The sequence below is a fragment of the Chiroxiphia lanceolata genome, chromosome 1 (genome assembly GCF_009829145.1).
Source record: "Chiroxiphia lanceolata isolate bChiLan1 chromosome 1, bChiLan1.pri, whole genome shotgun sequence".
NCBI classification, from domain to species: Eukaryota; Metazoa; Chordata; class Aves; order Passeriformes; family Pipridae; genus Chiroxiphia; species Chiroxiphia lanceolata.
Window position 1 is genome coordinate 28,170,375 of NC_045637.1, and position 21,875 is coordinate 28,192,249.

Genomic DNA, 21,875 nt, shown 5'->3' on the forward strand with positions numbered 1-21,875 from the left:
GGGCGCTGATAAGGAGCCTGCGGCGCTTCGGCTCCCGGCCCGTCCGTGCCGGCTTTCGGCCCGAGCCCTCCACCGCCCAGCGTGCGCCCAGCACCGTCGGGGCCGCCCGGGGCTGCAGTGCCATCTCTCCAGGGCCCGCTCCAACAGAGGGAAGGCGCTGTCCCTCCGCTAGTCCCCGTCCCGCTACAGCACAAGTTGTGCGACGAGGAAAGATGGGGAAGTTGTTTCCACTCCTGGGGTCACCCCCGCCCCTCTCGAAAGTAAAGCGAAGCGCGCACCGCTGCATCCCCTCCCGCCTTAGTCCCAGGGAGCGAACCCCAATTCCCTTTGGAACCGGCCATAGAAAGATTCCACGTTTCCCAAGCGGGGCCCGTGGAGGCAGGAGGGTGTCCCCACAACCCACTGGGCATTTATTCTTTATACTATGGCCCGGGTGCTGCCTACGGGCACGTGCTTTGGCGACGCGGTGCTCGGGACTCGGCGCTCAGCCGGCGGCGGGCGCGCCGCACGGAGCTCTCAGCCTTTCTGTGCTGGGAAACCTGGCTGGGAAAGCGCGGGAGCGGCAGGCGGGGCCGGGACCGGGGCCGTGCTGGGCCGGGAAAGGGCAGGGAAGGGGCAGGTAGGGGACAGAGAAGGGGAAGGAATAGAACAGGGAAGTGGAAAGGACAGGGAAGAAGCACCGCCGCTCCCGCGGTGCCCGCCCGAGGCGGCGCTCGCCCCTGGCGGCCGCGCACGGCGCTGCGCCCCCCGCTGGCAGCGCTGGGGGGGATTGGCGGCTTTCCCGGCGTCACGCCCCGGGTGTGACGTCACCGCCCGCCCACCGGAGCCGCCGCCATGGCGAAGAGCCGCGGCGGGGCCGCCAAGGCCGGCAGCGTGTTCAGCATCGCTCGCAGCGGCGCCCTCAGGGCCAAGGCCAAGGGCAAGGCGAGGCCCGTCACCTCCGCGCTGAAGCAGGTGAGTGGCGCGGAGGTGCCGTCCCACGGCAGGGAGGGCCAAGTCCCGCTGCGGGAGGCCTCGGCCCCGCGGGATTTGCTCCTTTTAGGCCTCGCTGCGGGGCGGGGAAAGCTCTCGGGATTGATTAAATCGGGACTGATTAAATCGAGCTGTTTTAGGGACAGTGTGTGTCCGGGCAGAGTGGCAAAGCGCACCGTTTTCACCCTAAATCAGGTTTATATGTGGATGTCATAATCTGCAAAAAGAGAAGAGCAGGGAGTTTATCTGACTGATCTGCAGCATCTGCCAGAGAAGATTTCAAATGGTTCTTCCTGACGGGTGTCATTTGGGAAATGTCTGATGGCATCTCGGACATGCGATGCTAAAGGGAGCATCAGCAGTTCAGTGAGTTCACGTTCACTGGGCCGTGTTAGCAGCACGTCCTGCTCCTTTCCATCATGTTCCCAAGCCCAGCCCCAGGCTCTGGGCTCTGTTTCCACAGCTCTCCTTGATGCTGGCTCGGAAACTCATCACCTACTAGGTGATTTAACTTGCTAAATCAGCAGCAAAAGCAATTAAAAATGCATTTTGGATTTTTATGGGCTGGGTTGGTGAGTTGAACAAGCTTATTTATGAACGAGTGCAAAGAGAAACATTTTGGTGGGGGAGAACTAGAAAGGATGGAGCTGCTTCTGATCCAGTAGCTGTTTATTTGCCTCAGCTGTCAAGTAAAACTGTATCAGTGAGATGCAGTGAACAGATCTAGGAACAAACACTGTTGTATGTTTTGCTCTTAATTCCTCTTTGACTTCTTGCAGCTTAGATGGGCTGGAGATGGTCTGCAGATGCTTCTGTGAGTTAACACACTAAAGCAATGAAAAAGTAAAGAAGCAAAAATATTATTCTGTCATTTTCATGTCTGGAGAGGAGCACAGCCCAGAGGAGGGAGAGAGTGGGTCGCAGAGCTGCGAGCGATGCAGGGGAAGAGGGAATGGGGGGTGATCTAAGCAAGAGTTTTCCTATTGGTAGCAGTGAGTCATTATATGGTATCTTCTCCTCAAACCCTGCCTCCAGCCTGAGGTGTGTGTTCTGAGAGTTCAGCTGTCCCTGTAGGAAGGCATCAGATAATAAAAGTAATAAAAGCAGAACGTTTAATGTTAATAATGGCTTAATGTTCCTGTTCGATACAGTTGCAGTCTGCTGGACAAACAGAGTTAAACAGCTCTTAAGAAAAGGCTGTTTCTGATTTCCTCCTGCAAGCCAAAGCCACTTAACAAATTAATCTGGTGAACAGACAGGAATTTAACAAACTTTGGAAATAACAATTTCATGTTGTTGGCGTCGCATCTCCTCTTAGTCTAGAGTGTTCTGTATAACAAAGGGATAAACAGGTTTAAAACCATATTCATGAAAAGTCAGAAGCTTATTAGGAGTAAAATTTTATTCTCTGTGTTTGAAGCTGTATTCTTTAATGCATGAAGCCTTTGGGCTTAATAGGATTTACTTATTATTAAGCAGTATAGGAAGACGTTCAGGAAAAAAATTGTTAAAATACATTTATTCTTTAATAGCTAAAATCCCATTATAACTATTCAGACAACTTTTGATGTAGATACCTATGCCAGCTATAGAGCCTCTTTCTATGGAGGAGTCCTGCCTGAGCAGCTGAGAAATTAGGTATTGAAACTGACTGGATCCTTTTAACACCCCTGTGAAGCTGGAAGACGGTGACAGGGCTTGATGGGAAGCCCAAGATCTTTGTCGATTGTGTTACCCACAGTCCCTCCTCCGACTGGAGCTGGGTCCGTATTTCTACAGCCACTGTCCAAGTTATTATGGATTAAAGTGCCAATCTGAGTAGGCCTGTTTTATCAGCCTCTTGCTACTGCTTTCTTAATACTGGTTCTCTTGGTCACTCAGAATAAATGGAATTATTGTTAATGTAAGCATGCTCTGAAGTTATGGAGGCTTTGAAAGCAAAATAAGTATGCATGGTTTGCTTCTGCCTGTGTAAAATGCTGAGAGGTGAATTATAGGGTTAGCCTTTAGCAACAGTAGGTATCCTGAAATTTGAGGTTGCCTGAAAACTTATGAGTGTGCTTCTGGAACATCTGCAATGTAAAAGGCCATTATCTGGCTATGATCCCATTCCAGACATTGAAAGAAACAGGTGCTAGGGGTGAGACCAGCTGCAGTGGTGAAAGAGTTTATGCCCCCTTGCATCCACCTTGCTCCTCTACCATGGATAATTGCCTCCAAAGCGTAGCACATGTCCGCATTTTAGCTCTTCCCCTTTAAAAGCAAGCATCTTTGATTAAATAACTTATAAAGGCAGACTTGGGCTAAAAGTGAGGCTGAGATGCCCAGAGATACACATCCTGGTCTGCTACAGCCATAGAGTTTCTTTAAAAAAATGTGGCAAAATCTGGTAGGTGTTGGCCAGACCAACAAGTAGGATGCAAGGTGTGATGTTGAAAGGCAAACCACTGGAAGAAATTCAAAATGGCAAAATCATTTGCAAATTGTATTGGGTTTGAGGGGCTACAGGGGTGATTTCTGTGAGGAGCTGCCAGAAGCTTCCCCTGTGTCTAACAGAGCCAATGCCAGTCGGCTCCAGGACGGACCCACTGCTGGCCAAGGCTGAGCCCAGCAGGGACTGGCAGTGCCTGTGGGATACTGTAGTTAAGAAATGGGGGGGACATCTGCGCAACACCAGCAGCAGTCAGAACAGAGGAGTGGGAATTTGTAAGAGAAACAGCTCTGCAGACATCAAGGTCAGTGAAGAAGGGGTGGGAGGAGGTGCTTTAGGTGTCAGAGCAGAGATTCCCCCTGCAGCCTGTGGGGAAGACCATGGTGTGCCCCTGCAGCCCGTGGAGGTCCACAGTGGAGCAGAGATCCATTTGCAGCCCCATGCTGGAGCAGGTGGGTGCCTGAAGAAGGCTATGACCCTGTGGGAAGTCACAGGCTCCTAGCAGGACCTGTGGGCCCATGGAGAGAGGAGCCCATGCTGGAGCAGGCTCCTGGCAGGACTTGGGACTCCACAGGGGACCTATGGTGGAGCAGTTTGTGAAGAACTGGAGCTTGTGGGAAGGACTCACACTGGACAAGAGTGTGAAGGACTGTCTCCCATAGGAGGGACCTCATGTTGGACCAAGGGTAGAGTGTGAGGAGTCCTCCCACTGAGCAGGAAAGAGCAGCAGAGACAATTTATATATAATATAGCAGGGCCTGTCTACAGCCTGGCTTTTGTTTTCTCTGTGTTCTGTTTCTGGATCATTGTGGGCTCCCATTCCAATAGAATAAGTTTAACTACCTTCTCCCTTTAAATTTATTAGTACAGACTAGGTGGCCTAATTAAGTAACAGACAGACATACTGAAGAGCAATATTGGAAGACAGAAATATAATACTGTCTGCGTAATACTTGAACAAAAATGGTGCAATTTCACATGTAAGTGGAATTTTTGTTAAAAATACCAATGTGTGTATTTTTTTCCCTCCCAGATAAATATTAAAAATGCTGAAAAAGTTAGTGCAATAAATAAAGCATTTGCTGAAGTTCAGAAAGAAGTGCAGCAGCTATCGAAAGGCACCTCAGCAGAACCTCAGAAGACTCAACAGGTAATTTCCCTTTGTAAAAATCTGAGGAGACTGAAATGAATTTGTGTGTTTTTAAAGCATTATATTCTGGCTCTAAGACTGGAGGCAAATCATGCAATTGCTTTAAAGCTATAAACCCAGTTTATTAATTTCATTTGTGTGGTAATGCTGAAACCTGGTTAGCATGTTCAAATGCTATATAACTACTAGAGAGAGAAGAGAGTGGGCAGCCAAGCTGAAGCACTCTTCCAAAACATAGTTTTAAATTATTCCAGCTGGTTTTAAATTATTTTTTTAAAGTTAGTCCCAGCGCTTTGATTTGAGACTTATGTCTGCCCATGAATAGACACTGAGAGGATAAACCTGGATGTTCCCAACCTGAAGCACCGGACAGTGCTTTGAAACAGCTCTGTCTCTCTCTGTTCCTGATGCCTAGGCCTTCATGTTCCCTCATCAGAAGTACCAACACCTAAAACAGCAATTTCTGTACTAGAGGTTTTGCCTGCAGTGCTTAGGGTTCAAGACAGTGTTTCACTTGCCTTCTTTTGTTTAGTTTTTTATACAGGGCTACATGCAATCTTACACAAGAATTAATTTACAGAGTTTAATTCCTGACAAGTTCCTCCATATAAACTCTTTATGCTGACTCCTTCTGATGCTCTGGGCAGTTTTGGGGAGAGAGAAAGCAGCAGGCCAGGATGAGGTACAGATGAATCCATGCTGGCTGTCAGAAGGAGGAGCTGTTTGGAGATGTGGACATGAGTTCAATATTACTTCCTGTGCCTGAGGTGATCAGATTTCTGTATGGCTGTGAGTGACAAAACAAGTGTCAAATACATTAAGAAGAGGCTGAGGGACAAATGAAACATAAGTGACAGTGCTGTCAGTACGGGATGAGGCTGAGCCAGATTTCAAGGCAGTTGGTGCCAGTGGCCCTGTCCCTGCTGGCTTGCTATTTATTCCTCCAAGAATTCAGACTTTACTGCTGCTCCTGTGCTAGTAGGGCTGTACATGACAATGCCCAATTTGATGACCCAGGCTGTAATAGTATTTTCTCCAAAGTTGTAAAAATGTAAAGAGCAGTTTCTGAACTAAAAGGTGAGCCTGTCTCTGGGCCATGTATGTTGTTACTGGCATGACACTTTGTATTTCTCCTGCATAAGCACTGTCAAGTTAAGTGAATCCTGTAATCCCCCAAATTATTGAAGGATGACTGCAAAATTAGCCTAAATTAAATATATAAAAGACAAACTAATCTTCTAGACAATTGGGTATTTATTAGTTTGGTTTTTTTCAAGCAGAGTAAAAAGAAATTGCTTTCTACTTTAAACTGAAACTTTTTTTTTCAGGTTTCCAGAAATCTGGAAGAGGAACCAGCAAATGTGGATGCTGCTACAAACCTATTATCTCAGTTGTAATGTAAAATGGACAATGAAGGGATTGCAAGAAATGAAAGATCACAAATACTGATGGGTTTGTTTGAAGAATTTTATTAAAAAAAAATCTTGTTAATATACAAGTATTGGCACACTTTAATACAACTACAAACAGACCTTTCCTGTCATCTAGGAAAGTGGGAATGTCAGAAGTCAGTGTGAGAAACTTAAAGTGCTAAAACAGAAGGCACTTCACAAAATTTGTTCACTGAAACAATTTAGCATAACTCACAGTTGATACCCTTCACTTTTCAACTTGGCAGTGAAAGCTTCAAAACTGTTTGAAAGGTTAAAAAAAGAATATACAAGCTCTTGCAGTAAAGCTTCAAAGAAAAACGCTGTTAACTGTGAGCAAGAAGCCTAATCATTTTTTAGAAAATGATCAAAGGCTAAAAGTATTTTTGCTTTTCTTATACTAAAGAAAGCTTCAAATAATTGGATTACACAGAGAACACTTGGGTGAAAAAGTGCCAGAATTTTTGATAAGAGCCCTTTTTTCTTGTTCTTGAATTTGTTTTGTGAAGTAGTTAAGGAAGCAAAAAGGAACATACTCCCAGAGTCAGGAACTAAGAAGTTATACATTCATTATTCAAATACTTAGGTTATGAAGAAGTCTAGATGTTATATTTAGAGGTAGAAAGTAGGTCTGGTTGACACAATATCTAATAATATAGTATCTGCACATCAAAGAGATCACAGAGACTCCTTCATTATCATCAGGTTAAAGTGTAAGTCATCTCCGGGAGTTAGGAGAGAGTCGTAAGAGAGGAAAACTGTAAAGCAAGGAATAGTTTAGTTTAAATTAAAACACTTTTTGGAATATCAGCCCTATCTCATAGCTTCAGTATGTTTGTCATCACCAGTAAAAGGTTAGTCTTCATAAGTAAAATAGTCCTGATAATCTGAAAAGCACGCTAGGTATGCTACTGTGAATATCTGTACTGCCTTCAAACTAAGGCAGTAAGTTACCTATCTACCATTTTTTGCTTGGTATTTTAACTGAGTTTGCTGGAATGGAGCGACAGCTGTGGAATATGGGTTTAATTTCTCCTGCAGCAAAAGAGCTCTTGAGCAGCTTTTGAAAACTTTCATGAGAAGCATAATTTATATTATATTCCTTTTTCTTGTTACAATATTGCATATCTGCCTCAATAAGTCAGGAAGTAACTATTATCCTATTTTTACAGAGGGAAATGAAGGCTAGCAGTTTTTCTGTGCTGTCTTTGTGGGGGAATGCAAGAAGAGAAGCCTCAGCCCTCATGCAAGCACCGCAGGAACTCTAACACATAGTGTAGATGAGCTGGGCTGCTGTACCTGCCCTAGAAGCGGAGACTGTTTCCATTTGGACCATATATTGGCACATTCACAGAATCCCATCTTGTACCTCTTATCTATAATTACACACTCTCTTTCTGCAGGAGCTGAGGTTGTCTGCTTGGAGGGCGATATAGCACAGGCTGCTTACAGAGCACAGGGCAAAAGGAACAACACCAGCTGAGCTCACCTCTTGCCTGGCACCTCAGAGAGACTGAGCAGAGAGGCAGTCAGCACATGAACCTTAGCAGCTGTGGTTCAGTGCTGCCACTCTTATGGCCACTGAGGTGCAACAGCAGAAAATGGTGTAACGTTGTTCTATTAGTGTACCGCAGCAAGCCACGGATCACTCTGCGCACAGGCATGTAACTAGTTCTGAAATATTTATTTAAGCACCTGCAGGAAGCCTGAGGCAGAAAGAATGAAAACAGATTTTTTTTTTAAGGTTTTTTTTTTTTAAGGCAGCACACTAGTCATCAGCCTGTTCTTTCTTTGTCCCTGAATTAAGGACTGGTGGTTATTCATGCATGTAAGTGCTTGTTGGATTAAGGTTTCATATTTTGATGGTTAAACTGTTGCAGGGAATAGAAAAGGGAGCAAAGACAAGAATGACAGAGGAGGCAATACAGGGAAAAGAGTAGTTGTCATACTGAGTCTTGGCTCAGATTTAACATATGCCTCCTAAGGGCTGTTCACCACAAAAACCATGCTGCTACTTGTGATATTAGAAAAGATGCTAAATACTTACCGTCAGAAGACATGAGTTCATCATATATCCCCACTGATATTTCCTGTGAAAAACAGGAGCACATGCTTTATATACGTGGGGTTTTTTAATACGTGTTTATAGAAGTCAACACATATTAGCTGCATTAAATACTGAACTGCAAAGAACAGTGTGGCTCATGCAGTGAGGAGCGGCGACATAGCATGCCTGTACATGTAAATATATTTATCTTTGTATCCCTCAGTTCCCTCCCCCAACACTACCTTCTTCCACTGGTCTCTTATAACCCTAGAGCCATATACAACATGAAGCTTACTTGGTGGCAGAGAAACTCATTTGCTCAAAATGAGTTGCTACTGAGAGCTGGCTCAGTGGCTCACCAGGAGATAAACAGAGGCCTGTCATTTTGTCTGTAACTCATTGGTAACTTGGTCGCAAAGAAGGGCTCAAGGAAACCAGTATAAACATTCAAACAGGAGCTACTGCTCCCTACCTGTGGGCTCCTCCATCCTTTGCAATGTCAAATGAGTTTGGCTGGAGAATACAGTTGACATCCAGAGGCCAGCAAGCCCTGGTAGTCACTGGAGATGGCTGAGGCTTGGGCACCGTCTCCTGAAAGGTTGGGGTACAGCGCCAGCTCCGTGAAGGCTGGAGTAGGGGGCTGCAGGAGCTGCGCTGTCCCGCCTGCACGCTGCCATCTGCGGACAGAAAGCATGTTATGGAGACATGGAACACAAAGCATCTGCACCCACTTTTGTCTTTGGGAACACGGCCAGTGTCTGGGATCAGGTGCGAGGAGTTTCTCCCTTCCACAGGCACAGGCACAACTTAATTAGTTAATTAATTAAAGGTTAATAAAGGTTAATCAGGACCCTCAGAAATGCAGTTGTACCACTCATAGCATTTTCTTACATCTTTTCCTATTACCCTACCATTACTATGAAAAAAATACCTGATATTCAGGCTGTCTCTCACTCTGTGTGGAATAAGGTAAATGACATTGTGGCACAAAAGCTGGAACGGATGCCTGTATTATCAGTCTCATTAAAAGGTACACATTTCAAGTAATATCCTCCATCAGAGGTTTGCAATTTTGCTCCATATTGCATTCTGGAGAAACACCTCAAAATAAGAAACAGGATTACATCCAAAACCTGTTCAGTATAAGATGATAAGCTATGAGGGAAGAATGTGTTTCAACGGACAAAGAGGAAGAGGGGTCTCTGTAACCTCCTGAGAGCTGTTAGTAAGCCCTTGGGGAAGTTTGTCAACAGACAGCTGCTATGCTGTGCAAATTCTTGAACTTTCCTTTGTCTATCACCTTTCCTAACAGTTTCTTCTTTTCCTCTAGCTGCCTTCCTCCCCACCCCATTGGAGGTAGGAAAAAACCCTGGATCCACCTGATCGTGTGTCCGCAGCTGGTGTTTGTGGTAACTCTCGTCCTTGGTTCAGGTCATGTTCTGGTGGATTTGGGGGATCTGTAGTGGGTTTAAGTGGAGTTGCTGGAGCTGCAGGTTGAGATGGGGGCTGTGCAAGGTCATCGGGCGGAGGAACCGGAAACACCGTGGGCTTGGAGGAGCTTGATTCTTTATTTATAAGCAGCACATGGATAGGTCCTGAACTACTTTTAAGATTGATCTGGTATTTCTTCTGTCCATTCTGTCCCTGTAAAGGTGGTGTATTATGAAAGTTACTGTTCCTTGAGAACTCGACACTGTACAAGGTGATGAAGACTAAGTTCAGCTGTTTTGGTCCTTGACCAAAAAAAAAAAAAAAAATAAAGCCCAACATCACAGCTGCTAACTTGGGTCCTGCAGAGAACCTTACCATTGCCTTGCCTGAACTGATTTCGACAGAGATGGACAAAGATAGTACCACTGATCAGCTTCATGGCTCTAGCTTGGGATGCTTTTACTATATTAGACTGTGCTTAGCCTCACTAAAAATAGCTTGTGAAACTTCTCAGGTGAATTTCAGCCTTCTACAAGCACAGTGGCTATCATGCTTCATACAACGATCTCTCCCAACTATGTAAACACTATTTAAAACTGAGCACTGCAACAACAAAAAAAAATAAAGATGGACAGAGGTAAATAATTTGGCCTCCTACTTTAATCTTACCCATTTAAGTCTTTTGGCTAAAGCGAGACTGCAGTCTGTTTCTCTATCCAGTTTACTACCATGAGACTAAATCTAAACTAAACCTACCACTAAATCTAAAAGGCTTTTTTGTAAAAGATCCGTTTTAACAACGTAAAGGAGAAACTTGACAGATAAAAGCCTCTATCAATGAATTCTCAAGGGAATTCATGACAATTATGCACATTTGGAAGTTGCAACATTTAAAAAAAAAAAAAGAAGAAATGGTAAAAAAACCCTAATGTATCTTGGTTTTAATAGAAGACAGTTACCATATAGGTGTACAAACCCCACTTTTTCCCATCCAGCCTCTCCCTTCTCAACTGAAACAATCCTAATCATTTCCCCCCTCCTCTTGCACATGGACAGAGATAAATCCTCCACTCTAAGATAGCTCTTCTTTTCCACTGTTCCTCTAGAACACTTAGGTAAACAAGAAACCAGTACATACCATTTCAGGTGTAGGTACTTCTAACTGTGTACCACAAGGTGCTTGAATTGCTAGGAGTGTATCTCCTGGTTAAAAAGCAATTTTTAAATAAGTGTAAAGTGTGCATAGTTTTCCTAAGTCTTGCATGGTACCCCCTCAAATGAGAGATGGTAATATTCTAAGACCACTTAAAATACATAATTCAGCATATATAAACTTGTGCTAAAACTTGCATAGTACCTGTAAGATCCAAGTATATTGCATGATATAAATCACAGAATTCCAATACTTAGGTCACAGTTGCAAGAACCTTTTCTCACAGCAGTACAAGATTTACCATTTCCTTTACCTGTTTATCTTTTAGTTTTATATGTAACATAAGGTGAAAATATTTAATTAATTTTTTCACAGAATCAAAGAATCATTTAGGTTGGAAAAGACCTCCAAGACTGAGTCCAACCTGTGACTGATTCATCCTCTTGTCAACTAGACAAAGTGCCACGTCCAGTCATTTTTTGAACAGTTCTAGGGATGGTGACTCTACCATCCCTGGGCAGTCTATTCCAATGCTTAACAACCCTACTATGAAGACATTCTGCCCGATGTCCAACCTGAACCCCCCCTAATACAGCTTGAGGCTACATCCTCTCATCCTATCACTTGCTGCCTGGGAGAAAAGGCCGACCGCCATGTTTTAGGTAGTTGTATGGAGTGATAAGGTCTCCCCCGAGCCTCCTTTTCTCCAGGCTAAAGCCCAGCTCCCTCAGCTGCTCCTCATATGACTTACTTTAGCTAAATCAGTTCTCTGGTCTAGCTCACTTTATGACTTTGACTACAAAGATTTGACAGAAGGAAAAAAAGGTATTAATGATCATCTTCAAAGCCAGCACTTCCAAGTATCTAAGCTCACGGCTTCCAAAGCACAACTGGGATATTAAGAGCTGGCTATCAAACTCACCTGTGGCTTACTATGCACATTAAAATGTGTTGGTTGAAGTCAGGGGATCACAATTACTTCCACAGAACTGGCACAACACTGCAGGTCACTTGCCTTTCCCCTTTGTCCATAACTGATTCGGAATAACACTTTTCTTTCTCTCCCTCCTAAAAGACACTTAGGTGAAGTACTATCTGAGTGCCATGCCAGGTGCCTCCACGTTTTGTAACGGCTAATTCTTTTTAGTTACAGCTCCTTTTTGTTAAACATTGCAGTAGTTTTCTAATCTTGCATTTTTATTAAAAAACAGCCTTCCTTGAGATGGTTCTAAGCCTAGCTGGAGGCTGAACAACAATAATCTTCCCTTAGGTGACCTGGGATCGGGAAAGAATGTCAAGGGTAGTAACCTCTGCCAGCAATTCTTGGCAGTTTCTTCAAACCTGTACAGGAATCCTTTTGATTTAGCAGCTCCATCATTGTACTTTGTCTGCCTCCATTTATACAGCATCATCAGGAACTCTGACCACAACTGCCACCAGAGAAACTGTATGAAATTTGGATCTGTCTGGTTCATTTGGTGCGTTGGACCCACATGTCCTGTCTCTGGTTCCATTAATGGCCTGAGGCAAGCTGCTGCAAAGTATGAATACCAAAAAAGGCATCCAAAACCAGGACTCCAGCTGAGCTTCTATTCAGTACAATCTGTAATTACAACTAGAAAATGCTGGAACTTGGCAGTCATGAACGTTATGAGACATCAGTATTGAGTACTTCTAAATTCAAAATACTTGCAAGGAAAAAGCAAGTCATTTTTCAAGAGGAATATCAGGAAATCCCTTGCTTTAGAAATACAGTCTAACAGCAGCAACTTACCATTGAAGCAGTTGCAGATATCTTCATGGGTGACATATGAAAATGTAATGTATGTCAAGGAACATTTTTCTTGAAGCAACGTAGAACTGGTACGTGTTGCCCCTTAAAAGTAGTTTGTCCAAACTGAGTCTAAACTATAAAGTTACTATTGTTACTCAGAGGTGTAATCAAAGCATAATTTTTGTCTTTCAGAATGAATAGTTAAAAATAGAAGAGTTCTGTCTTTCAAAGAAAAAAACCTGTACTTACAAAGAAAATACAAAAAGAAAAAAAGTTGTGTAGCTTGCTTGAGAAGAGATCCTAACAGGGAGAACATGTAAAATCTTGTTTTGAAGAACACCACTTATCTCACTGACACTACAGAATTCAAGTATGTATCAGGACTTCCCATAATCACATAAAATGACTGCTAGAGGGAACTTCAGAGTTCATCTCCCATCCCATTCCTCCGCCTCAAGGTAGGATCCACTGTTCAGACATTCCAGACAGATGTCTGCCTCCCCTCTTCTGGAAAACCTCCAGTGATGGGTAATTCACTACCTCCCTGGGAGGTGAATTCCAGTGCTAGCTCTCCCAAAGCAAAGTTTCTCCTAACATCTAACCTCAATCTCCTTTACTACAAAATCCATTTTACACAACCAGTTTCTGTATAGCAAGTCCCCTAATGTTTAAATACTTATCACTGGTGCTGTAGTTTCTATAAGAAGGGCACTTTCCTGCTCCCAGTCTCAGGTGTCTGTTTTGCTCAGTATCTTGCAAGATAGCTAAGCACATGCTTATGCAGCTAGAACTCTCTGTTCATGGGTTATCTAAACACAGGATTTTTTTTCCCAGTTTCAAGCCCAACAAGTTTCAGGACACTGTCAACTCAATTTATCTTTGGGTGATAGCCTAATCTTTGGAGGAGAACGAAGCAACACAAAACAGATTCATGTAAAGCAGTGGTAACAAGGTATAAATTCAAGTGCTGGAAAGCAGTATAGACTACCACAGAATACTCTGAGTTGGAAGGGACCCTCAAGGATCATCGAGTCCAATTCTTAAGTCAGTGAGTCCAATTCTTAAAGTAAGACACCAGGATTATACTACAGACTTAAAAATACATATGTATATGCTAACTTATTTTCATGTTACCAATCACAGTCACAGAATTTAAAAAGCCATGTAAATAAAATTTGTATCTTCTTTCTTTGAGAAAAACTTGAAAAAATATTTGCCTTACCTTTCTTCTGGATAAAAGAGACTACATTATTCTTTATCAATTACCTACACCTTAGCTGTTGCTTTAATTCTAGTTCCGAGAGGCACACAATTACTTTAAAAGGATATTGGTGGTTTGTAGAATCATCCATGACATTCTTGATACTTTGCTGAAGCCACAGTTTCTGCTGATCCAATTCTTTCTCTTTTAGCTCTAGATCTTCAATTTCAGCTTCCAAATACCTCAGCCTGTCTATGACTTCTTTTGTATTGCAGCCAGCACCTACTCCTCTTAAAAAGGTAAAAGGGTTCATGAAACCACAAGTAAAAATCAAAGCAAACAGGCAATGATAATTTCTTAAGTCTATTTTCAACATTTTTAAAATCTACTAACATTCAATATGAAGGAAATGAGCATTTGTGGTGTCATATCTAGTCAGAAGTGGAAAGAGGCAATTTTTGTTGCTCTTGAGCATATGAAAATTTTGCAGAATTGACATGGCTTACTTCCACTGAATGCTGTTTTTTGACTTCTTCTCAATGAGATTAATCCCCTCCAAAACATTGGTGATATCATAGATCCTTCTCTTCTGCCTCACAGCAAGCGTATCAGCAGCCTGTCAAGAGAACAAGTATCAGCAACTTGCATGCTGCAGGAAAAGACAGTTAAGCCACTCCCTTGGAAAAATGCCACGTAATGTCATTCTGAAGGGAGAAGGTTCCACTCTTCAAGAGCCAGATATTCCATCACTAATTCTAAAGTTCAGCACCTGCAGGTAGTGCTGCAAACCACATGGAGGAGTCACTTTGCTGAAGGCCTCCTGGACAGGAGGGTATATTCACATGCGTTGCCAAAACCGTGTTCAGCGTCTGGACCATGTGCTGTTCAACTGCACGAAGAAGCTTGCAGTGCTCTTTTGGGAAGGTAGGAAAAAGTAGGGAAGGTAGACAGCAACACCCTGCAGTGGGGCAAGCCTCTTGAGCCAAGGACATGCTAAGTTTACCATCCCTTTTGTTGACACAAAGTACTGAAGCTTTTGTTTGGCTTCAGGAGTACTGGGATACAAATCAACAGGGTTGTAATTTCACAAAGTGGCCGAAGGAGAGCTGCAGTACTTCAGGCCATCATTGTCCTCACACGAATCCACCTCACAGTGTACAAGGGCTCACTCAGTGTCACCCTGAGCACCACAAACAGTTCCACAGGCACCAGGACACTAGCACAGCTCACAGGGATGTCCCACTGACACTCAGCTATCTGTACAGTGTGTCTGAGGGCTGTCACAGCTCACCTCTCAGAGCAAAGCAGAGCACCAGGAAGAGGAAACTCTGCTTCATCCCTTATCTCTCTCCATGGTGACTTTTATGCACCTGATGCAAAGAGTTAAGATAAAATAAGCAAACTTGAGCTACTCCTGCCTTCCACACCCTCAGCTCTTTGATGCTGAAAGGCAGGTCAAGTTCAAAGAACATTAGCTAAAAGGAGAGAAAGCAAAGAGGAGTCCGACTTTGTAGCTACTCAGGACACTTAGATACAACGATTACAAGGAATTATATGTATTTAAAAAATTAAAAGAGAAGAATAATAAAGAGAAGGATAGGTAGCAAAGACTTCTGCATCCCAAATTAGAACTAATGCATAAGGTAAACTAATTTCCACTATAGGAAGATAATGATTTATTTCAGTTTTTCCAACAATCTATTAAATTAATGGTTTTTGTAAGCATGTATGTTTGAGAGACAACCACAAATCCATTTCCTTAGTAGTACGTTTTGTTGTTGTTTTTTTTTTTCATTTTTCTACTTAAGTAAAATTGAAAGGACAAAATGAAAAAATAGAGATTTAAAAAAATACTCTTATAGCCATGAGATATGAACACTGCTCCTTCTCCTTGACAGTGATGTACCCCACTAAACAGTGTTTCTACTGATACCCTTAGCAACATTTATCTTTCATATGGTCTTCTGCAACAGTCTGTTAAAATCTTTTCTTATCAAACAGAATACATGCAAATACATAAAAAGCGCACAGTTCAGTTCTCTCCAAAGAAACAGGCTCTTCAATCACTCGAATCAGCAGGTATGCACATGCTATCTTAACCTGCTATTTTTGCTGTATACATACACACTGCTTCCAAGGACTGCAAGAGAACCTTAAGAATCTAGACAGTGACAAAACTGATGCCATCTGTACAATGTTTAATCAGCACCTCATGTATCTCACAGTCTTCAGAGGCACAATTTTTATAAGCTGTTTACATTATTCAGTGCAACGAATGGACAACATACACTTAAACAGCTGCTATTCAACTTTCTGCTCTCTTCCCATTGCTCTACATATTGACCGAGAACTTAGTCTACCGCTCCTAGTTTCAACAATGAAAAAACTGCTCTGCAGACAAATTTAACTGCCTCTTGAAATTTTCTCAAAGGCCTGTCTACAAAACGTAAATGCTTTATTAATCTTAATGTATTTTCAAGATGTGCTGGTAGTAAAAAATACCAATGTACATAAAATTGTAGCTATGATACCAAAGCTTAAGACTTTAAATAAAAGTCACTAATTTTGTGTACCCAATTCCAGATGTTTCAAAGTTGGAGTAACTGTTCTACTCTAAATGTTATTGCATTTTGTATGCCCAAAGCACAGCTCCATTAACACCAGCAGCAGAAATTTACCACTGCTGCAAACCAAGCTCCGGAACCCCAGGACAGGGGTTTATTTCATAGGAAAATGAAGGACACAGTTACATATGTATTTGGTTTGACTAGCCCTGTATATAATTCAATCACTGCTACAAAGTTCAACTACTTAAAACAAGAATTCCAACAAAGAAGCTGGGGCCAGTTCCCAAACTGGGAGGTTTAATCCAGCCATTCACTACCTTTCTGGTGCTCATCTTGTAATCTAATGATCTTCTAAAAATTTAACGGGCTGTTTCACAGATATTCTAAAAAGAATTGAAAAGTTCCTCTTTGACATTCTAGCAGTTATCAGTGCGACACCTTCTGGTAGGTACATGGGTCAGTCTTCCACACAAACCACCCACTAATGACTTCAATAATTAAAAGAGACAAATCTCCTGTTGTCAAAAATACTGTTAAAACTCATCATTTCTCAGCCTATGTAAAGAAAGGGACATCTACAACAGCCCTGCTAACATGGCTGGACATAGCTTCCACATTCCATCCTCTGAATCATTTGTATTTGGAGTTCCTTCATAAAATCTTCCTAATGTAAAACTGCTGGACTCTAGTAATTTCTCCTAGTATCTCCTCATACTTTGACTACGTATGTATTCAAGACAAGCACTATATGAGTGTCTCACAGAGCTAGAAGAAAAACGTATAAGCACTGGGCTTCAGTGCTGTGTGCATTCAGGTTGTGCAACTCCTGGGATACAGAAAACACACTGCTCAGCTCAGTTTCAGCTGCAGGCACGCACAGAGACACACAAAACCGTGCTCAGAAATAAAACCACCAGCCAGAAAAAAGGCAACTGGGAGTCTGTGCCCTCACACAACTTTGCTCCCTGAGAACTGACAAAAGGCACCATGAATCATCAGCTGCAAAATTTGCTGTGTTAACATCCGAAGAGCAGAAGAATTCGACAGAACACTGTGGCAGTGATTATTAAGAAGCTTAACAAAGTACTAGGCAGCAATGATTGCTTGCTCACCAAGTGTCAAAGGAAAGAGGTCCTGCATCTTCTGCACTGTGCCACTAGCAGATAACATTTTCTCCCCAAGAAGGCCAACAACAGTTTGGTGGGAGTTTTAAATTGAATAGTGTTCTTGTCAACCTGTAAGTATAAGTACTGAATATCACCGCATGCATAAAGACTAAGGGAATGTAAAATCTAATGGACAGGCTCTTTTTTCTCCTGTGGAGTAGGGCAAGTGTAAGGAAGTTGTTATTTGCACCTGATCAATACACTTCTAAAAAGAAGTCCATCTTAGAATACCTGATGTTTTTGCACTGATGATCAGGAACACTACTTAACCATCATTACAGCAGGGATGGCATTCTGCCAGAAACAAATCCCATTTAAGAAATCAAGGCAGAAGAAACTGTATGCTATGAACTGAAAAGAATACATGATTTTTTGGGCTTCATTTCAGGTGGTTTATCCCTTATTCACTCATCTTGCTCTTTTTCTCTCTTCCCTGCAATTCGTGGGTTGCTGCAGATAGGAACTTTGTTTTCTTTCTTTTCTATCTCATCCCTTAATGTTTTAAGTTTAATCCCATAACTAGATTTTTTATACAGGGTTATTCAGCGACAGTTACATCATTATTCTAGAATAGCTGTTCGATTTTAAAGTAAACACTGTAAAATTCAAACTTCAAGTAAATTCTCACTTTCACTCCCACAATTTGTCAGATGTTACCAGAGAAGTGTCCAGCACTAAAACATTTCCAAAGTGTCCTCTTCCAGACCAGTAAGCTATATTTATAGATGTATTCAAAGATCACCAGAAAATGTCCCAGAAACAGATTTTCCTTCTCAATTGCTAAATCACAAAGCTGGAAACACATTTGTTTCCAAATTACATTTTCTTCCTAGTGCTGGTTTTGATACAGAAAATACTAATCTGCAGCACATCAGATGGTCAGTACCCATCAGCAGGGAAACACCTGAGGGTGTTCACTGCACAAATCGTTTCTTGGAACACTCTGTTCCATTTCAAGACTGGCCTGTTGTTCTTCAGTTCCCTGAGCACACTGAAATAACGCACACATGCCTCCTGCTTTTCATTTTTCCTTAGATATGCAGCTTATTTATGAGAAAACCAGTTACAGAAATGTATGTTGTGACTCACTGTTTATGGAAATACCAACGGTTTATGCACTGTAGTTCGTATTTACTTCCAACAAAGCAAATTCAGAAACCAGTCTCCAGTGGGCCTTGAGCAGAAATGTCAGTGACTGGTTGCAGTGCCACCAACCCATTCCCTCTGAGTAGGTACCTTTCTCACTAGAGAGAACCAGAAACACTATTCCATCGTGCTTTAGCCCAACTTCATTGTTCAAATCAATCCTCTTTTGCACTTTAAGGCCACGCTTTTTGGTCCAATATCTTACAAACTGAGTATGTTTTGTTTCTCAGACTGACCTGGAACATCTCTCAGCACATGGCAGACAATAAAGTAAGCTGCACAACAATCCTCGTGATGGGGACAGCTTACTTCTTTTTTACTTAAGAAAGAGGCAGTTAAATACTAAGGAGCTAATCAACTTGTCCAGACCACAGCATTACTAAAGGAAGAATATAAAACCTATCAGTGTCCTTCTTTATTCACCCTGAAGTCCCACTAGCCACAGTTAGCATCACTGAAGTGCTACCCCTCTGAACACAGATGCACAAAAAAGCTCCAAGAACACCAGTCACCTCCCAGGGCCCATTAAGAGTAATCAACAAATAGGTCAGTTTTCCAGAAAGCACTTCGAGTAATCAAAGCACCAAGCCAGCCTCTTACTGCACTTTGCTGAACTCCTCAGCAGTTTGCTGACCTACCTTAACCAGCCAGGTTTACACACCTTTGCCTCAATGCACTGCACACTCCAACAGCCCAGAGGGCCAGCGTGGCAGCATGCTCCAGGGAGCTGCCAAGCAGGACACAGTGCCAAGGATCCCTCCTGCAACAAAGCGACCTCCCAGCATAAGGACCTGGCCAAGGCAGGCTGGTCCCCTGGCATCACTGGGAAGATGTTCCTGCCGCTGCGGCCCAAATGCCCTCATGCCTCAGAGGTGGCAGGCTGGCTGCAGAGGGGCATGATGATGATTTGCCACCTACCCTGCCAATTCAGCATCTTTCATACACATATAATGACCAACCAGACCAAGGAGACGGTCTGGTTTTCAACATGGTTTTCTCTTGCTAAGAGAACATCAAGGGGGTGGGTGAGAAACAGGTTTAAACAGCAATCCGTACAGAGCCAGTGCAGAGAGCAATGTAGTGCAGTAAAAAAAAGCACAGAATCATTAGGGTTGGAAAGGACTTCTGGAGATCATCTAGTCCAACCCCCAACAAGGGCCTAGAGCAGGTTACACAGGAATCCAGGTGGGTTTGGAGCGTCTCCAGAGAAGGACACTCCACGACCTCCCTGGGCAGCCTGTTCCAGTGCTCTGCCACCTTCAGTGTGAAGTTCTTTCTCACGTTGAGGTGAAGCTTCTTGTGTTTTAGTTTGTGATCACTGCTTCTCATCCTGTCTCTGGGCACCACCGAAAAGAATCTCACACCATCCTCTTGGTACCCTGCCTTTAAAATATTTGTATGCATTAATGAATTTGCTCTCAAGTCTTCTCCAGACTAAACAGGCCCAGCTCCCGCAGTCTCTCCTGATAAGAGAGATGCTCCAGACCTTCAGCATCTTTGCGGCCCTCTGCTGGACCCTCTCCAGTAGCTCCTTCTCTTTCTTGAACGGAGGAGCCGAAAACTGCACATAGTGAATAAAAACACCCTCAATAAGTTATATTTAATGCACGGTACCCATTATACCCTACTGATAAAGAGCCGGGACGCGTATTTTAGCCGATCGCGGCGGCTGTCAGCCACCTCCGGGATCCCTCAGCCCGTCACTGGCCGGCGGAGGCCCCGGTGTGGAGGTCGCGGGCGGCCCGGCCCGGCCCCCGCGATGCACCGCCCTCCCCGCAGCGCGGCGGGGCCGCGGCGCCGGCCGGGCCCGGCGGTGCCGCGGGAGCTTCCCCCCCGCCCTCGCACCGCTTTGAGGTCCAGCACGCCGTCCTTGGCCTCCTGCAGCAGCGACACGAACTTGGTGGTCAGTAGCCCCAGGCTCTTCTCGTGGCGGCTGCTGCCGCCGCCCGCCGCCTCGGCCGCCGCGGCCATGCCGCCCGCGGGGCCACGTGTCGCCTCCGCCGCAACGGCCCGAGCGCGGAGCGCGGCCCCGGCCCAGCGCGGCGGCGGAGGGAGGGGCGGAACCGCAGGAAGTGACGCCGCCGCCGTTGCCGGGACAGCGGCGTGTTTGGGCCGCGGGGGGCGAGGGACGGGCCCGCTCCGGCCGGGGAACAGGGGCCGGGCCCCGCAGACAGGGAGGACACTGAGCTGGCACGGCCCGGGCCGGCTTTCGCGCTGATGGTCTGGCGAGAGGCACAGGGAATTTCGGATGCTTAGTCAGTCCCTTGCACTCGTGTCTAAATACACTCGGCCTTAACCTTCCTGCAGGTACACTTCTTTCCCTCGGTAAAAAAGTAGATAAAACTAGAGAAGCTGTGAAAGTCCCTCCAGCCAGTTCTTAACACAGCAGAACTGATTTTAAGTTGTCATGATTAATGCACGAGAGCATGCCTTGTATCTGATGAGGTCAGAGTTTCCAATTTGTTTATATTTTTATCTATTTATTAATTTATACCTTACAGTAATGTCAGATTAAAATTCATCCTCATGAATTAGTAAATTTGGCACAGCTTTCGCCTGCACCACATTTTTATTGTTTTAACTTTTCAAAGCCAGAAATCATTTAAATGCTTATTAAAAATCTCTAAGGGAGCCATGTAAGCATAAAGAGGGAAATGATGCCAGTTAGCCACAAGAAAAACAAACATTCCAAGCAGTACTAACACGTGCATGTACTCAAGTACTGCAGTATGAGATTTCTGAGCCAAGAGCAAGGAATAGAAAGAATTTATGCTAAAAATTGTAACAACTCCCTCTGATGAAATCGGAAAAGTTTCAGAACAAAAATTTTGGAGTAAAAACTCAGAGGAGATACTAGTACACTGAATCAGGGTAAGAGTAAGTTCTTTCAACTTCATGGTGCATTCCAGTTACTCAATTACTTCACCCAAAGTGTAGCTTGGTCAAATAATAAGCAAAGAAAAAAGAAGTGCTCAAGGAAATACTAGATAAACATGACAGAATACACTCTCAAGTGGTGCAACTTTTCTGCACCAGTGATACCCATGAAAATACTATAGGCCAGTTTTCCAAGTGAGTATTTCCTCACATACTGCAGTTTCTGAAGGAGTGTGTAGAGCACAAGAATAGATTTTCTTCTGCCTTTAGAGAACTGATATATTGGTATCAGGGAATCAAGAGATCACCTAGCAGATCAAGGATTCTGCTAGAAGAATAAATTAGGCTAATTTTAAAATTCACAGCAATATTTACTGGACTAACATTCATTAACACAATTGGTTAATTAAAGTTGGTTCCTGCACCTTGCTAACCATTGCCACTATGTATTAATTTTTACATATCATCAACCAATAGCACAGATTCCAAGTGAACAATCCTTAACAGCTCTATCCTACCTGAGCTGGGAG

At 43.6% G+C, this 21,875-nt stretch overlaps 2 protein-coding genes and 1 long non-coding RNA gene across 4 annotated transcripts; 2 read left to right on the plus strand and 1 right to left on the minus strand.

Annotated features, from left to right (window-relative positions):
- Positions 1–791: 791 nt before the first annotated feature.
- Positions 792–6,051, plus strand: RBIS (ribosomal biogenesis factor). 2 transcript variants are annotated; one of them, XM_032706789.1, is made up of 3 exons: positions 792–954; positions 4,437–4,553; positions 5,882–6,051. In XM_032706789.1, the coding sequence occupies exons 1-3, from the start codon at positions 835–837 to the stop codon at positions 5,948–5,950; spliced, it is 306 nt and encodes a 101-aa protein (XP_032562680.1). In that variant the 5' UTR covers positions 792–834; the 3' UTR covers positions 5,951–6,051. The 2 variants fall into 2 exon arrangements, with proteins under 2 accessions (XP_032562680.1, XP_032562671.1); XM_032706780.1 differs by lacking the exon at positions 792–954 and adding an exon at positions 3,519–3,707 and having other exon boundaries at positions 5,882–6,046.
- E2F5 (E2F transcription factor 5) lies at positions 6,007–20,531 on the minus strand. The gene is made up of 9 exons (XM_032706727.1): positions 20,314–20,531; positions 14,096–14,205; positions 13,718–13,879; positions 12,389–12,432; positions 10,600–10,664; positions 9,410–9,674; positions 8,503–8,707; positions 8,031–8,073; positions 6,007–6,741 (listed from the first exon to the last, which is right to left on the minus strand). Exons 1-9 carry the CDS (start codon positions 20,437–20,439, stop codon positions 6,715–6,717), a joined length of 1,047 nt encoding a protein of 348 aa, XP_032562618.1. The 5' UTR covers positions 20,440–20,531; the 3' UTR covers positions 6,007–6,714.
- LOC116796307 lies at positions 8,251–9,470 on the plus strand. The gene is made up of 2 exons (XR_004360315.1): positions 8,251–9,251; positions 9,361–9,470. It is a non-coding gene; the product is annotated as an uncharacterized LOC116796307 (long non-coding RNA).
- Positions 20,532–21,875: the final 1,344 nt, after the last annotated feature.

What these genes read in the sequence shown, in the direction of transcription:
- RBIS (XM_032706780.1), top strand. Translation starts at nt 3,534, where the DNA reads ATGCCAGTCGGCTCCAGGACGGACCCACTGCTGGCCAAGGCTGAGCCC. An exon ending in ACAGCTCTGCAGACATCAAG is followed by an intron (nt 3,708 to 4,436) that starts GTCAGTGAAGAA and finishes TTTCCCTCCCAG; the next exon opens with ATAAATATTAAAAATGCTGA. An exon ending in AACCTCAGAAGACTCAACAG is followed by an intron (nt 4,554 to 5,881) that starts GTAATTTCCCTT and finishes TTTTTTTTTCAG; the next exon opens with GTTTCCAGAAATCTGGAAGA.
- E2F5 (XM_032706727.1), bottom strand. Translation starts at nt 20,439, where the DNA reads ATGGCCGCGGCGGCCGAGGCGGCGGGCGGCGGCAGCAGCCGCCACGAG. An exon ending in TATCTGCAACTGCTTCAATG is followed by an intron (nt 10,665 to 12,388) that starts GTAAGTTGCTGC and finishes CTTTTTAACCAG; the next exon opens with GAGATACACTCCTAGCAATT. An exon ending in AGCTGCGGACACACGATCAG is followed by an intron (nt 8,708 to 9,409) that starts GTGGATCCAGGG and finishes TTCTGTCCGCAG; the next exon opens with ATGGCAGCGTGCAGGCGGGA.